Below are 16288 nucleotides of genomic sequence, written 5' to 3' on the forward strand. Positions count from 1 at the left end.
CGCCGACGTGTCTCCATATTGAATCGACTAATGTGCGTTGATCCTGACGGTAGAATGAGGCCAACAGAACTTCCGTCCAACGACCCATAGACTGCTCTGAAGATTTAAAAAAAAAAAAAGAACTAATTTATTAAGACTAAAAAATAAATAAAAATAACATAGTACCCTAGAGCCTGACCGGTTTCGGCATTACGCACGCCATTCTCACATTCTATATCTCAGCGACGCAGGTCAGTGGCAAAAACACCTTCAGATCCTGCGATATGTAACGAAACGCAGCCTGGGTTCTAGAGAAGTGGGTTACTATTTATACCGCTGTCTTTACTTGTTTCTTAAAGCGAGTGGCGGTCAATGTGTTTTTTTCATTCTCTAAATTGGGAACGAATATTTGATGCTTTTTTTTATCACTGGAAAGCAACGAATTCCAGAACGCGCTGTTAGTGTGTGAGGCGCGTGCGTGCATACACGTGCATACTGTATATATTTCTGTGCAGTGAGTGCGCACATTACTTTGCTCTGTGTTGGACATATTTTGGGCCTAAATGCAATCTATCCTTCTAGTCTGTATGTCTTTGTATGCAGTGTTTTATCAGGTGCCAGAACTACATTACATGGTGATAGCGAAAATACCCAGAAACCTATAGGATATTTACTCGTATAATGTTAGTTCCTTTCCCCCTAAGCGCATGTCCTGCTCTTTCAAATCTTAAGTGTTAAAAAAAAAAAATCTGGCTTCTGAGGTTACCATGGCAACCTTTTTGGACTCCACAGGGCTGGGCTCCATTTTAACCTCCCGGACCATTCATATTGCAAACGCTTATATCTTCTGAACTGAGGATCAGGTCGAAAAAGGTAAAAACCATGTTGGAAAGCGGAAGCAAAAAAAAAGGCCGATCCGGGTACACAGCTGCTTTCAATCCGAGAACTGCAGCCGTGTGTGAGAGAGTTCAATGTCATTAAGAGACTAGGACTGAAGGTCTCCCATGTCCCTATTGAATATGTGGTTCGTGGACTATTTTCACTCATCGTTTTTAGGGTCTCTCCACTACATGGACTTGTGCTCACACATATCTCATATTATATGTAATCGTTTATAGGTTCTTAGTTGCTTTGGATTAAAAAATAAAAAATGTTTCGTTTTTGGAGCTATTGCAAAATCAATGAATTTTAAATACACGAGTCACCAAAATGATATAGCTGTGTGTGACATCACAGGCCCCGCTTTCCTAAATGGCTGAAGGTTCCAAGATCCATGGCCCATATTTACTAAAGGGTGCTAAGCTTCAGCACGTCTTCACTCCTGTTCATTTGAATGCGAGTTAGGACGTGCTACTGTCCCGGCCAGCTTTATTCTAAAGCTTGCCGGGTTAAATGCGGGCCAACCGCGGGGCTTTTCTCCGATTTGAATCGGAGTTTCCCGCGCGGCGGCCGCTTCAATAGATAAGCGCTAATGGCGCTTATCATTGAAAGGGCCCGAGGCGCGGGAAAACCGGGCGAAAACGGCCGAAGATAGCCGCGCGCCGTCTGCGGGTTAAAAACACCCGCGGAGGCAGCCGCTTTAGATTAAAGCTGAACGCCACGGTATGGCGTAGCACTCTTCAGTAAATACAGTATGCACGAGGCAGACAACAGAGCATTGTGTGCCGACAGGCAGCTGAGAAAAGGTAATGAAAGAAAGTGACAGAGGTCACTGAAGTCCCCTATTAGTTGCACTCACGGCAAAAACAAGTAGCATAACTATAAGATACAAATATCCTCAGTATGGACTCAAGGTCGCAGGTGTAATAAAATAGTAGCTAGAGGATATAATATCCACAAAGAGACAATTGTCTAAGACAAATAACCATAATCCCTAAAGGACCATGTATCCACAGTAAAAGTCTAGTGGCCTAAGGCAGGGGAGCGCAAACTTTTTGTGCTGCGCCCCCCTGTCTCTCTGCCCCCGGCTCTCGCGCCCCCCTGCCTACCTTCATCCGCGTCAAATGACGCTGCGTGGGCGTGTGACGACATGGCCATGGCGACGCAACACAGACGGCTGAATCCCGGTAAGTAAACAGTTGCAGGGGCCTCACGCGATCCCCCGGCATTTAATTTAGACGCCTGGGGGAAGAGCGCGGGGCCTCTGCAACCGCCCGCGCCCCCCCAGCACAATCTCCCGCCCCCCCTGGGGGTCGCGCCCTCCGCTTTGCGCACCGCTGGCCTTAGGTATAACAATGGCATCCGCTATTAAAATCCAAAAAATAAAAAACCTTTAATACTTCATTTATAACGCCGAAAAGCAAGTGACATAAAAATAAAACAATGGTGATGTTAAAAAACGGGCATAGAAATCCAAACAGGGTGTAAAACCCTGGTAGGACAAGAAACCCACAACTGCACTCTATGAGAACAAACAATAGGTGGAACTGAAAAAATGTCCCAGGCTTGTAGCCTATAGTGCCAAACGACGCAAAACAAAAAAGTTTTATTAATACATACTAAGGGACAAAAACAGGGAGTGTAGGGTATAAACACAAGTGTATTAAAAATTAGGTGATGGTGACACAGAATAGAGGATAATGGCTCCTCCACAGCCCACCGTGGAACATCTCGTATATAGGAGAATATGTCTCAAAATATGTTTATAGTATCAACCATGAAGTATATCCACAGAAATACGCTGTTCGTGGTTTGGAGCTGTATAGACGCTGGTTACCTTAATTACGCTGACAAAATATCAAGTAAGATCCCTACAGACAAGTGGGGATACTGACATAATGTAACACTTCAGGTGTGTGGCATTATAACCCCAAATTGCTCAAAGTACTATTAGCAAATGAAATTGCAACATCCACAAAGTGATACAATGTGTATCGACGGGTGGTGTGTGTATAGTAACACTACAAATAAGAAACAGGAGAAGTAGTGCTGCCCGCGTGTACACATAGTATAGAAACACCTACACTCGCCCGTCTCCTAGGTTCAGTTCTAGCCCATCATACAGTACGTCGCAAAAAAATGTCAAATCAAAGAACACACAGGTAGCATTCACCATGCCTATTACCTAATATGTCAAGTAAGTCATTCCAGGCAAAAAGGGCAGGTAAATACATGCCAGCGTTCAATACCACCAGTATAACCGAGTTGGTGTCAGTTTCCACGTCCGCAAGTGACGGGCGTCTGAGAGCGGGAACACTCGTGGAGCGGAGCAGCATCTGGTGGGAGTTATTCTTGGTCGGGGCACACACACTTACGCTAGGAGCACGGTTGTATCATCTTTGTTTGCTTATTGCATACAGTATGAATTTACGATCGTGGGTATTTAAGGAGCCTTCTGACTGGGGATTATACTTACATGTACCTCCCTTAGGCGTATCATCATATATACATATAGATGCATTTGATATCTCATGAATTGATGACCTTATACCCAGTTACCTAGGCTCCCTATAGTGTAAGTGTTTTCCCTGACCTACCTGCAGAGCGTGCACGGTAGGGATACCATGAGTTATATGTACTATACTTATTACCATTGATTTGGTATTCCTTACTTTATGGGTTGCTACCCCCCTCCCACCCGCTCTACTACAGGGGTTTTTTAACATCTCCATTGTTTTATTTTTATGTCACTTGCTTTTCGGCGTTATAAATGATGTATTAAAGGTTTTTTATTTTTTGGATTTTAATAGTGGATGCCACTGTTATACGTTAGGCCACTAGACATTTTCTGTGGATACATGGTCCTTTAGGGATTATGGTTATTTGTCTTAGACAATTGTCTCTTTGTGGATATTATATCCTCTAGCTACTATTTTATTACACCTGGGACCTTGAGTCCATACTGAGGATATTTGTATCTTATAGTTATGCTACTTGTTTTTGCCGTGAGTGCAACTAATAGGGGACTTCAGTGACCTCTGTCACTTTCTTACATTATATTTCTCTTCCCTGTGCACCAGGCCTTTTCTCTATTTATTGTTTTGGGATATTATGGTTTGAGCGACGTCCCACTCTCTTGTTTTCTACATTAAGCTGAGAAAAAGTAGTTGAATCTTCCAGGGCCAGGGACACACAGACACAATATATATATATATATATATATATATATATATATATATATATATATATATATATATATATATATATTGTGTCTGTGTGTCCCTGGCCCTGGAAGATTCAACTACTTTTTATATATATATATATATAGTGTTCGACAAACCTATACATTTGCTCGCCCCGGGCAAGTGGATTTAACATCGTGGCGAGCGCCTATTGGCCCAAGCAGCACACGTTTGGTACTAGGTGGCGAGTAGATTTTTTTGTTCGGCGAGTAGATTTTTTGGTGATTTGTCGACCACTGTATATATATATATATATATATATATATATATCTCACTGAGTTTCCTCTTCGCAGACTTACAACACCTTCAACATTTTAGACCCAGGTGGAAGGGAGAAATTGGGTCGCAATTTGTTACATCTCATTATATTCTGTGCCTTGTCTGTCCTGCCTAACTCCCCCTTTTCACTCTTCCCCCAAATCGCACGCTCATGCACATGGAGAAAAACTCCAAGCAACGACCTTGGTATATTGATGCAACATTTAAATGATGCGCTCTTTGTCAATTTTCCTCCGAGATTGTCCTGGCTCGTAATGAACCTTTGGATTTGCCCTAATAACATGTCAGGTTAAGTTATGGGCACCTCCTCGTTTTTAGGGGCAGATCCAAAGCCCAGTCAGAACAGAAATGGATCGCTTTGGCGTTGCCGGACCCATGGTGCTGTAAAGGTTAACCATATGCCATATAATTAGGCTTTTCTCCTCCTAACCCATCCGTGCAAACTGCAACCCCAAGATACCACAGCAATAAAGTGTTATGTTGACAGCTGCAGTTTCAGAATCTTGACTGCATCGTCCCTTCTCCAGGATGCCGTGTAAAGGAGAGATTAATTTTTCATAGGTGGATATAAATTTGATTCCTTTCTACAAGACGCTGGCCTGTGGAGAAAAAAGCCTCGATGTATATTAATGCGATTAATCATTGGGTTGTTTTTATTGGGGAGGGGTTTAATTGTCCTGCTTTCTTGAGATATAAGTACGGCTATCAGCTTTCTCTCTCCACCGCAGAGCAGGAAGAGATCTGTGCATGTGGGATCTCTGGAGAGGAAAATGATTGAATTGCATTTTTCCGCACCAGACACTTGCTGTATTAACCCCATCACTGCCAGCGTGAAGCAATGTGACTTTGCTTGATGACGCGTTTGGATATACTTATGTTCGTTAAGAACTTTAATTGATGCTTATTAATTTCCTTCTTTGTGCAACTTTCGCCCACTTTTATTTGAAACTCAAAAGTAATAACCATCCTTTATTTCTTACATCGCGCTGGCAGTGCATGCAGCTGAACAAAGAGCTTACACTCTATTTTGCTACCTGAAGCACAGTGAGAGAGTTATTTTCCTACTGTCACGTGATTGACAGTGTAGCGCCCACTGCAGAAGCCAATGCCTTAGCCATACAGTCACTTAAACAGTTTAGTAGATTGCAAGCTCTTATGGTCAGGGATCCATTAAGCAGGTATTGTTCTGGAACGCTGTTTTTAATTATACATTTATTATTACAATTATTTCTTAACCTAATTGCTGCCATCTGTGTCTGTAGTATCTTTTAGTGCATTTCTAGTAGGAGTTAAATGTCCTCGAGTGTGCTGTTCCAGTTATTTCTGTTACAGCACAGATTAGCCAGCCTGTTTGTGGCAGGGACCAGTGTAGGTGGTATCCAGCTAAGAGGCTTTACACTTCCCAGAAGCCAGGCACTGAGAAATGAAAGCCCTTTTTATTCAATTATTAATCAATTGAGTGCATGTACTGAAACGTCATTCTCACCAGCTTAATTTGCTATTTGAATTAGAAAGACATAAGCAGTTTGTAACCTTTCTTTCATATATATTTTAGATATACAGTAATAGCACCAAACATACACACAAAGCGTTTTTACAGCAGCAATTCATACTATTGCTGTTATAAATTTTTAATTTGCTGTCACCAGTGGGTCTCACAGAGCAGGGTCGCTGTTGTCGGACTTCAGTTTTTATTTCAGGAGATACTCGCCTCCAATGCTCAGAGGCAGCAGTGTTTTCGGGAGTTTAAAATGGCTGCAAACAGGAAAACTGACAATCACTCTGTGACCCGTGAAACTCCCGTTCAGAAAGCTGCCCAGTGAGGATCATGTAAGAGAACAGATATAACATATAGCGTTTTCCAGAAAAGGGGAGGGACAATGTTTTTCAGGCATGGAACTTAATATTATGCGGGCCTGCAGTGTTTTAATGCCCATTAGAAACATGGGAAGACTAAGTGGGCAAATAATCCTTATTAGAAGCACAAAAAGCTTTGGTCCATTGGAAGTACTATACTACATATTGAAGCATGTTATTTAATCATCACAAAGTGCGCAAATCCCTATAATTCTGTGAAAGAATCCTAACACACACTTTTTTCCCCCACACAGGACTGGGGACAATGGGGAGAGGGATAGTCATCTCACTGTCGAAGGCGAAGATTCCTGTAATCGCCCTGGAACAGGACATGAAGCAGCTGGAGCAGGGAAGCAAAGCCGTGAATGGCCTCTTGGAACGTGAAGCTGAGAAAATGAAGAAACAAGGACAGACAGCTGCTCTAGGTAACGGTCTGGGCTCCGTCCACTTCACGGTGGACTTCGGGGAGCTACGCGATGTGGATCTCATCATCGAGGCTGTGTATGAGAACATGAAGCTGAAGAAGGAGATATTCCGTAGGCTGTCTTCCATCTGCAAGCCTGACGCTTTTTTGTGCACCAACACGTCAGGCTTGAACATCGATGAAATTGCATCTGTCACAAACCGGCCTCAACAAGTCATTGGTACCCACTTCTTCTCCCCCGCCAACATCATGAGACTCCTGGAAGTGGTCAGAGGCCGTGAAACCTCCCTCACCACCATCGCCACGGCCATGAATATTGGAAAAGTCCTGGGCAAAGTCGCCGTGCTGGTTGGCAACTGTCCTCTCTTTGTTGGGAACCGAATGTTGGGCCCGTACCTTGACCAAGCCAATTACCTGTTGGAAGAGGGTTGCCGTCCGGAAGAAGTGGACCAAGCCCTTGAAGAGTTTGGTTTTGCTATGGGCCCATTCCGGATGATGGATCTGGCTGGCCTGGATGTTGGATGGAGGTCACGGATGGAGAAAGGTCTGACGGGTGCCAAGGTTCCTGCTGGAACTCCAACCTGCCAACGTGGAGGCACCAGGTACAGCCCTCTTGCAGACATGCTTTGCGAGTTGGGGAGATTCGGGCAAAAGTCTGGTAAGGGTTGGTATCAGTATGGGGAACCTGGTGGTAGAAACGCAAAACCCGACCCTTGGGTCCTGGTCTTCTTGGAGATGTACAGAAGCACTCACCAAATCAAGCAACGTCCTGTAAATCGGGAGGAGATTCTAGAGCGATGCTTATACGCACTCATCAATGAGGGCTTCAAGGTCTTGGAGGACGGAATAGCCTCAGGCCCGGAAGACATTGACGTCATCTACAACAATGGCTACGGCTGGCCGAAGCACACAGGGGGCCCCATGTATTACGCTGCTACAGTTGGGTTGCCCAGAGTTCTTGAGCAATTGGAAAAATATTACAAGGCCAATGTAGACGTCCCCAATATGAAACCTACCTTTTTACTGAAGAAACTGGCTGCGGTGGGAGGGCCTCCAATCAAAGAGTGGAGAACACAGCTTGGGAATCTGAGTAACAAGCTGTGATTTCCAGATGGGAGTCCAGTTTGCCTTGAAAATATAATACATTGTGACACACTGCAACCAGTGACACGGCAGCCAATGGCACATGTATATCCAGCAGGGAAAATGCTAATTTCTTCTAATGAAACCTTTTCAATACAGAGACCAGTAAATTGGGACAAATGTTAATTCGGCTGTCAATTAGACTACTTCACTGCAAATGAAATCAACTGCTTATTACATTCCAATGTTACTCAAATTCAGGCCAAGTTATCCGTTTCTGAATAATTCAAATATACAAAGGTTTTAAACTTTGAGAATATGAAATTATTTTTATCTATGTTCCAAGCCAATTTCCTGTATGTTTATTGAAGTACTTGTATAACTTGGAACAATTTTGCAGCAAATAACAGTTGATTACTTGAATTTATATAGTGCCTTTTCATTTCACTGCACTTTATACCAATTGCTCAATGACCCAGCCACCTCTGGTGGGGATCCCTGGCAGCAAACTTGTAGCACTGTAATATAATGTCCAAAACTATGGGAGAAACCAAGACACAGGGGCAGATTCATCAAGTGCCGGTATGCGATGGCGCACCTTATCAGATGTTGACTTGAATGGGGGTTAATTAATCTACCTAGAGATAACTAGTTTGACCAAACTAACGAAGAGGCTGGGGTTAAGGAGTCAGAGAATGTGTGTATAGAATTAACCATTACAAAACATAAGATGGGATGCTATGACACTGTGAAAACACGTGTGTGCCGTTAACCCAATTCTCTGGTCCATGTCGAGTCTTGTTTAGCTGCTGTTTCATTAAAATAGAAATAAATATATATTTTTCTCCCAACAACTAACAACATTGTCCAACCCGTGTGGTGATGGATGGTCCTGTAACAAGAACGCAACTCCTGTAGCAGACGGGAGTTAATTAAATGCTCGTGTTCTTCGCGATTTTCCTTTTCGCCTGTATGTACATTTCTCACAGCGCCTATAAGTTTGCCAACCTCGACAGTTCTCAAAATGAAAATACACTTCTGATGGATACAAGATGAAATAAGAAAATCTGCACTTTTCCTCTAAATTGTTTGCTGTTCTACTGATTTGCACTTCATGTACAAAAACAGTGGTTTAGGTACAATGAAAATATAAATGGTGTCCATGGTGTTGACCTGTTAATATGTGACGATAATTAAAGTTTCCTGATTTTTCATAGACCGACTTTCTGAAATCTTTGGCTTCTGTCTGGTTTTGTTTACATATGAATCGTTTTTACTTTACAATGAGCTCCACAGGGGAAAATCCTTACATGCTGCAGTATACTGTATGACAATGCCAAGTATCTCTAATTGTTCATAATCTAAATGGATATATACCACAGTACATAATGGTGAAGATATATAGAGGTTTAAGTATGGTATATGGTATATACTACGTAAGTCAAATTTTGGTCCGGAAGGCACCTCACAGCCCATTCACTTGAATTGGCCATAAATAGGGATTCCGATTTGCGGTTTTAACTGGACAAAAACGATAAAAAACAGGCGACCAATCATTTGTGTTTTTTCAATTTAAACTGGAAAATGAAGGATTGAATTTAGTCACCAATGATTTTCATTGGGGGAGTGTCCTCGTGGTGCGATTTCAGATGAAAATGTCACCCTTCACAATACACCCAGTATATAATAACACACTGCGGATAACTGCTATTTGGATATGACTCCACAAAAAGGTACCATCTTGATGACAACAGCAACTCTGCTGGTCAATGTAGCAATCTCAGCAATATTTTCATGGAAAAAGAAAAAATAACAGCACAGATCTACTAGGAAGCTAACATTTAATAAAACAAATAAAACAGACACCAGGAATGCCACTCACATACTCCTTCATCCTTTCTGCGCTTTCCAACCCATAAAGCCTGGTTGAGGGCTCTTGGAATCACCTTTTCTGCCCGTATAAGTCACCGCTCTCATCGGAGTCTGTAAACGGAGTTTGAGCTTGGCTTCCATGCTGGAGTTCCTTCCTTATTCTCCCCGCTCCCGCCTCTCGCAGTGACATCACACGTTCCGTCACGTGATGACACAACTCATTGATTGCTGTTGGTAGGATCCTCTGTGATGCTGTTATCACGCAGGCAGTCAGTTCTCCACTTTACCTCAAAATAGACTCTCACAGGCAGTTAGGTGCAGAAAGCAGGATGTAGATTACTGGCTAACCTCACCCTACGCGTTTCGTGAGAGTTCTTCACTTCATCAGTGGTTCATTTTTCATTAAACATCTTGATCTATTGGTAATTCAATATTGGGGATTCACATTTGGGTTTGATTACTCTTCACTGAGGTGATATTGTCCATTTGCACAATGTTATTATACATTGAGGTTTATGGGCATTTGTTTATACACAGCTCTCTTAAGATCCAGCCACAGCATTTCAATCGGGTTGAGGTCTGGACTTTGACTGGGCCATTGCAACAGCTTGATTCTTTTCTTTTTCAGCCATTCTGTTGTAGATTTGCTGGTGTGCTTGAGATCATTGTCCTGTTGCATGACCCAATTTCGACCAAGCTTTAGCTGTCGGACAGGTGGCCTCACATTTGACTGTAGAATACTTTGGTATACAGAGGAGTTCATGGTCGACTCAATGACTGCTAGGTTCCCAGATCCTGTAGCTGCAAAACAAGCCCAAATCATCACCCCTCCACCACCGTGCTTGACAGTTGGTATGAGGTGTTTGTGCTGATATGCTGTGTTTGGTTTTCGCCAAACGTGGCGCTGTGCATTATGGCCAAACATCTCCACTTTGGTCTCGTCTGTCCAAAGGACATTGTTCCAGAAGTCTTGTGGTTTGTTCAGATGCAACTTTTCAAACCTAAGCAGTGCTACCATGTTCTTTTTAGAGAGAAGATGCTTTCTCCTGGCAACCCTTCCAAACAAACCATACTTATTCAGTCTTTTTCTAATTGTACTATCATGAACTTTAACATGTAACATGCTAACTGAGGTCTGTAGAATCTGAGATGTAACTCTTGTTTTTTTTGCAATTTCTCTGAGCATTCCACGGTCTGACCTTGGGGTGAATTTGCTGGGACGTCCACTCCTGGGAAGATTGGCAACTGTCTTGAATGTTTTCCAATTTTGAATAATCTTTCTCACTGCAGAATGATGGACTGTAAATTGTTGGAAATGGCCTTATACCCCTTCCCAGATTGATGGGCAGCAACAATTGCTTCTGTAAGATCATTGCTGATGTCTTTCCTCCTTGGCATTGTGTTAACATACACCTGAATGCTCCAGACCAGCAAACTGCTAAAACTTTGGCTTTTATAGGAGGTGGTCACACTTGCTGATGATCAATTAATCAAGGGTATTTGATTAGCAGCACCTGTCTGCTACTTAGCATCTTAATTCCTATGGAAGCAGTAAGGGTGTACTTAGTTTTTCACACATAGCTTCTCCATTTTGTCTTTATTTTTGTTAAATCATGACACAGTGTAATATGTCATGTGTTGCTGTTCATCTGAGGTTGTATTTACCTCATTTTGTAAACCTGCTAAGGAACAGATGATTGTTATTATGTCCTGATATGTAAAACAATAGAATTCAAAGAGGGTGTACTTTCTTTTTCACACAACTGTATAAGTGTCAAAAGGACTGCTAGTGGGCGTGGCTAAATGTATATAACAAAAAGCAAACAAAGATGCCCAAAGTACTTCCAATGTGACAAAAATACAGTGCAATACCTATATATTCTCTTGAAAAAGGGTCATTTAGTTCAACCCTTTGGCCAAAGCGTCTTAAGCCTGCTAGCCATTGGAAGTAGCTTTGGGCATCTTTGTTTTTTTTTGTATACATTTGGCCACGCCCACTAGCACTCTTTTTGACACTTATATACATATATACAGTTAGGTCCGGAAATAATTGGACACTGACACAGTTTTCATAATTTGGGCTCTGTACGCCACCACAATGGATTTGAAATGAAACAACCGAGATGCAATAGAAGTGCAGACTTTCAGCTTTAATTCAAGGGGTTGAACAAAAATATTGTATGAAACGTTTAGGAATTGCAACCATTTTCATACAGGGGCTCAAATGTAATTGGACAAATTAACACAATCATAAATAAAATGTTTATTTTTAATACTTTGTTGAGAATCCTTTGCAGGCAATGACTGCTTGATGTCTGGAACGCATGGACATCACCAAACGCTGGGTTTCCTCCTTTGTGATGCTTTGCCATGCATTTACTGCAGCTGTTTTCAGTTGTTGTTTGTTCGTGGGTCTTTCTGCCTTAAGTTTTGTCTTCAGCAAGTGAAATGCATGCTCGATCGGGTTGAGATCAGGTGATTGACTCGGCCATTGCAGAATTTTCCACTTCTTTGCCTTAAAAACTCCTACTGTAGGTTGCTTTTGCAGTATGTTTTGGGTCATTGTCCATCTGTAAAGTGAAGCGCAGTCCAATCAACTTCACTGAATTTGGCTGAATCTGAGCAGACAATATATCCCAATACACTTCAGAATTCATCCGGCTGCTTCTGTCTTTTGTCACATCATCAATAAACACTAGTGACCCAGTGCCATTGTAAGCCATGCATGCCCATGCCATCACACTGCCTCCACTGTGTTTTACAGATGATGTGGTGTGCTTCGGATCATGAGCCGTTCCAAGCCTTCTCCATACATTTTTCTTCCCATCATTCTGGTACAGGTTGATGTTAGTTTCATCTGTCCAAAGAATGCTGTCCCAGAACTGGGCTGGCTTTTTTACATATTGTTTGGCAAAGTCTAATCTGGCCTTTCTATTCTTGAGGCTTATGAATGGTTTGCACCTCGTAGTGAACCTTCTGTATTTGCTCTCGTGAAGTCTTCTCTTTATGGTAGACTTGGATAATGATATGCCTACCTCCTGGAGAGTGTTTTTCTCTTGGCTGGATGTTGTGAAGGGGTTTTTCTTTACCATGGAATGGATCCTACAATCATCCACCACTGTTGTCTTCCGTGGACGTCCAGGCCTTTTGGTGTTGCAGAGCTCACCAGTGCGTTCTTTTTTTCTCAAAATGTACCAAACTGTTGATTTGGCCACTCCTAATGTTTCTGCTATCTCTCTGATGGATTTTCTTTTTTTTTGCAGCCTAAGGATGCCCTGTTTTACTTGCATTGAGAGCTCCTATGACCGCATGTTGTGGGTTCACATCAACAGCTTCCAAATGCGAATGCCACACCTGGAATCAACTCCAGACCTTTTACCTGCGTAATTGATGCTGAAATAACGAAGGAATAGTCCACACCTGTCCATGAAACAGCGTTTGAGTCAATTGTCCAATTACTTTTGGTCCCTTGAAAAAGAGAGGGCTACATATTAAAGAGATGTAATTCCTAAACGCTTTCTCCAATTTGGATGTGAATACCCTCAATTTAAAGCTGATAGACTGTACTTTAAGCCCATATTCATTATTTAACTAACTTGAATCTATTTTGGTACACAACCGAAATAACAAAACTTGTATCAGTGTCCAATTATTTCCGGACCTAACTGTATATATATTATGTGGTAATGTTTGGGGTTTCTCAGAGCTTCTTAGGTATCTGTGTGTTTATATATTATATGCACTAAAAAAATTTGGGTACAGCGTTAAAGTTGTGTATTTCTCCATCTGACCTCATTGTGTGCTTCCCGTGCCATGTTCATACAGTATGGGTGTGCGGGCGTTGGAAGAGGCAGTACCACTGGGCAACCAACAGGACCAGGAGGCAAAGGAGTGAGGCAATCGGATACTGCAAACCCTGCCGCCAGCACACAGATCCCTGGCACAGACACCCAGCATGGATCCCCAGCACATGAATCCTCTGCTCCCAGCACACAGATCCCTGGCACACAGATCCCACTGAGAAGGGGTGTAGAAAAGCACACAGATCCCAAGCACATAGATCTCTTGCTCCCAGGCCACACAGATCCCCCAGCACCCAGATCCCACTGAGAAGGGCAGTAAAACAGCACACAAAGAGCCCCTAATAGTGTGAAACCTTTTTTAATGGTAAATAATGGCAAAAATAGAGACTAGTTATGCAATTACCAGAACATTTCTTTAAAACGGCATGTAAGGAAAATCTGTGGGTTACCCCAGCGGGATGGACCCGCAGTGTCTTTCTGATCTGCGGTAGTAGCTCACGGATATAGTAGGAGTGCGTGGCGTTGTGCGCGACTGACCCAGAGGTGATCCATGGCCTTTGGGATGAGAAGGAGACGTGACGCGGAGGCGTGCCTGTGACGTCACGTGAGCAGTTCTCCCTCATTGGCTGAACCGCTCACGTGACCCGGCTGACGCGCGACAAAATAAAAAAATTGTCCTCCACAATCGTGGCCGCGCTCTATGGCCTGCCTCAGAGATATGGCCTTTCTTTCACACCGTGGTTGTGGGGAGTATGGACGCAGCCGTATTCAGCGTCCCACTCCACGCGGTCTGTCCACTTCACCGACGTCCGTTGCCCTGGGGATGTCACTGTGTGTGTAGGACACTGAGTAATAGGCTCTGAAGCCTCTGCTGCCTCTGCATCCCTTTCCCTGTGTCCCTCACATTGTCCATCCCTTGCTCTGCAGAGATCTTCAGCCTGTGCTCTTGGCGTGCCAGTAGGGCAATCCAGGACAGACACAGCTACTCGGCTCCCCTCTGAAACAGTCTGTGTCTACTACCCGGGGAACAATGGATGCCCGTGAAGCCGACAGACCACGTGGAGCGGGACGCTGCATACCACAGGAAATTGGACAGACACCACGAGTTCATACTGCTGGGGTAACCCACAGATTTTCCTTACATGCAGTTTTGCACATCTTGTCGCTATTTTTGCCATTATCCAGCGTTAAAAAGGTTTTACACTGTTAGTTGCTCTCTGTGCTCTTCTAATCCTCTTTTCAGAAGAATCCTCTTGTAGTACAGTTGGTCAGGAACGCCTTTCTGAAGAAGCTAGCACCTACCCCCATATAGTGGACATTTTTAACCACCATGGACTAAAACCATTATTTATAGGATCCAATTCCTGGTTTTCGTATATTATCTCAAGTGCTCTGAGGATTTGGTGCATATTAGGGTTTTTTTCCCACAGATCCTGCTGCCCCCAGTACACAGAAACCCCAGCACACAGATCTCCGTCCCCAGGACACAGATCCCCCTGTCCCCAGCACACAGCACACAGAGATCCCAGCACACAGAGATCACAGCACACAGAGATCCCAGCACACAGATCCCAAAAAATGAAAAAAACTAAACAGAATGATACTATTTTGCTATTTTTTTTATTGTTATATACAGTATTATTTAAACACTGAAAAACACGGATTTGTTTTTGCCCATGGAAAAATATATTTAAAAAAATTAAATAAACACTGATTTTTAAAAAATAATAAACACCAAAAAACGGAATCCCTAGCCATAAAGGACCATATTTCCTAAGTCGTGCTGGAAGCGGTCTAAGTAGGACTTGTTAGTAAATATGCAATGAAATGTCAGTTATATTACATGTGACAGAAGATAGAATAAGAGACAGATGAAACAGTCCATTCAGGCTTTTTAATCCCCCATCCCAATTTAACCCCCTTAATCCTAGACCCCTGAGTGCCATCTCCAGCTTTGGCTTGGGTTTGCTGAAACACATGGCTCCTTTTTGTCTGAGAACATCAGCCACTTACAGTGGAACTTGTGTAGACCAGTGCCATTGTGCTGCCTACAATCTGTCCTTGTTCTTTTCTGTTTCATATGGCGTTGCCAGTGTGTGCAGCTGCAGCAAGTAAACAGAAGCAGGGCAAAGCTGGGAAACATTACAGACACTTCCCACAAAGGCACAATGGATAAGGAAGGAACCGAAAACGTAGGGATTTTTGTAACGAGGGGAAGTTACGGGGGTCTAGGGGGGTGCAGCACATGCTTCTCAGCTGCTTTCCTTGTACAGTACTATAGAAAGACTGAAAGTGCAACAAAATAACCTATATGGTGTTGTATGTTTTTTGGGGTCAACACAGGACCATATACATTAACCTGTTGAGTGCCAGAGGGGCAACGGCACCACAGTGACTGCTTCTGCGAATCGCTTCTCTGATCGCTCCGACAGCGGCACGGTAGAAGAGGAATCCTCTTCCTTCCACTCCATTTCCTCGTAGGTTCGCATTTTGCGCCCCACAGGCGACGTCCCCTAGAAAGACAAGTAGGAAGATTATGACGTAGCTACATCATCATGGGGCCCCTGGGGTGCTAGACCCTATGACGTCTACTCTATCTCTATAGGGCACCCAAAGGGCTAAACCAAGTCCAGCTAGCAGTTTGGGCGGGACTCGTGCAGTGGGACCTTTTTTCGGGGGCCTCTTACCTTGTCCGGCATGGTGTTATGTTGTCATGGCAATGCGGTGCCATGTGACATCGCGGCACCATGATAACGGGAGCCGGTATTAGGAGATGCCGCCCAACAAGGTAAGAGACACTTACAGAGCTCCCGCTATCTCCCCCCGCAATCCGCTTCATTGGTGTGGGGAAGAGCGCTAGGCCTCTGTAA

At 43.4% G+C, this 16288-nt stretch overlaps 1 protein-coding gene across 1 annotated transcript in view; it reads left to right on the forward strand.

Annotated features, from left to right (window-relative positions):
• The window catches only part of LOC142498749 (peroxisomal bifunctional enzyme-like), a 32353-nt gene extending 23394 nt beyond the window's left edge, over positions 1 to 8959 (forward strand). Inside the window, exon 7 of the mRNA XM_075607100.1 lies at positions 6491 to 8959. Coding sequence (XP_075463215.1) covers positions 6491 to 7764 — 1274 coding nt within the window. The 3' untranslated portion in view covers positions 7765 to 8959. The remainder of the gene's footprint in view (positions 1 to 6490) is intronic.
• The last annotated feature ends 7329 nt before the right edge of the window (positions 8960 to 16288 follow it).

This window comes from Ascaphus truei, chromosome 7 (assembly GCF_040206685.1).
Source record: "Ascaphus truei isolate aAscTru1 chromosome 7, aAscTru1.hap1, whole genome shotgun sequence".
Taxonomy (NCBI): Eukaryota; Metazoa; Chordata; class Amphibia; order Anura; family Ascaphidae; genus Ascaphus; species Ascaphus truei.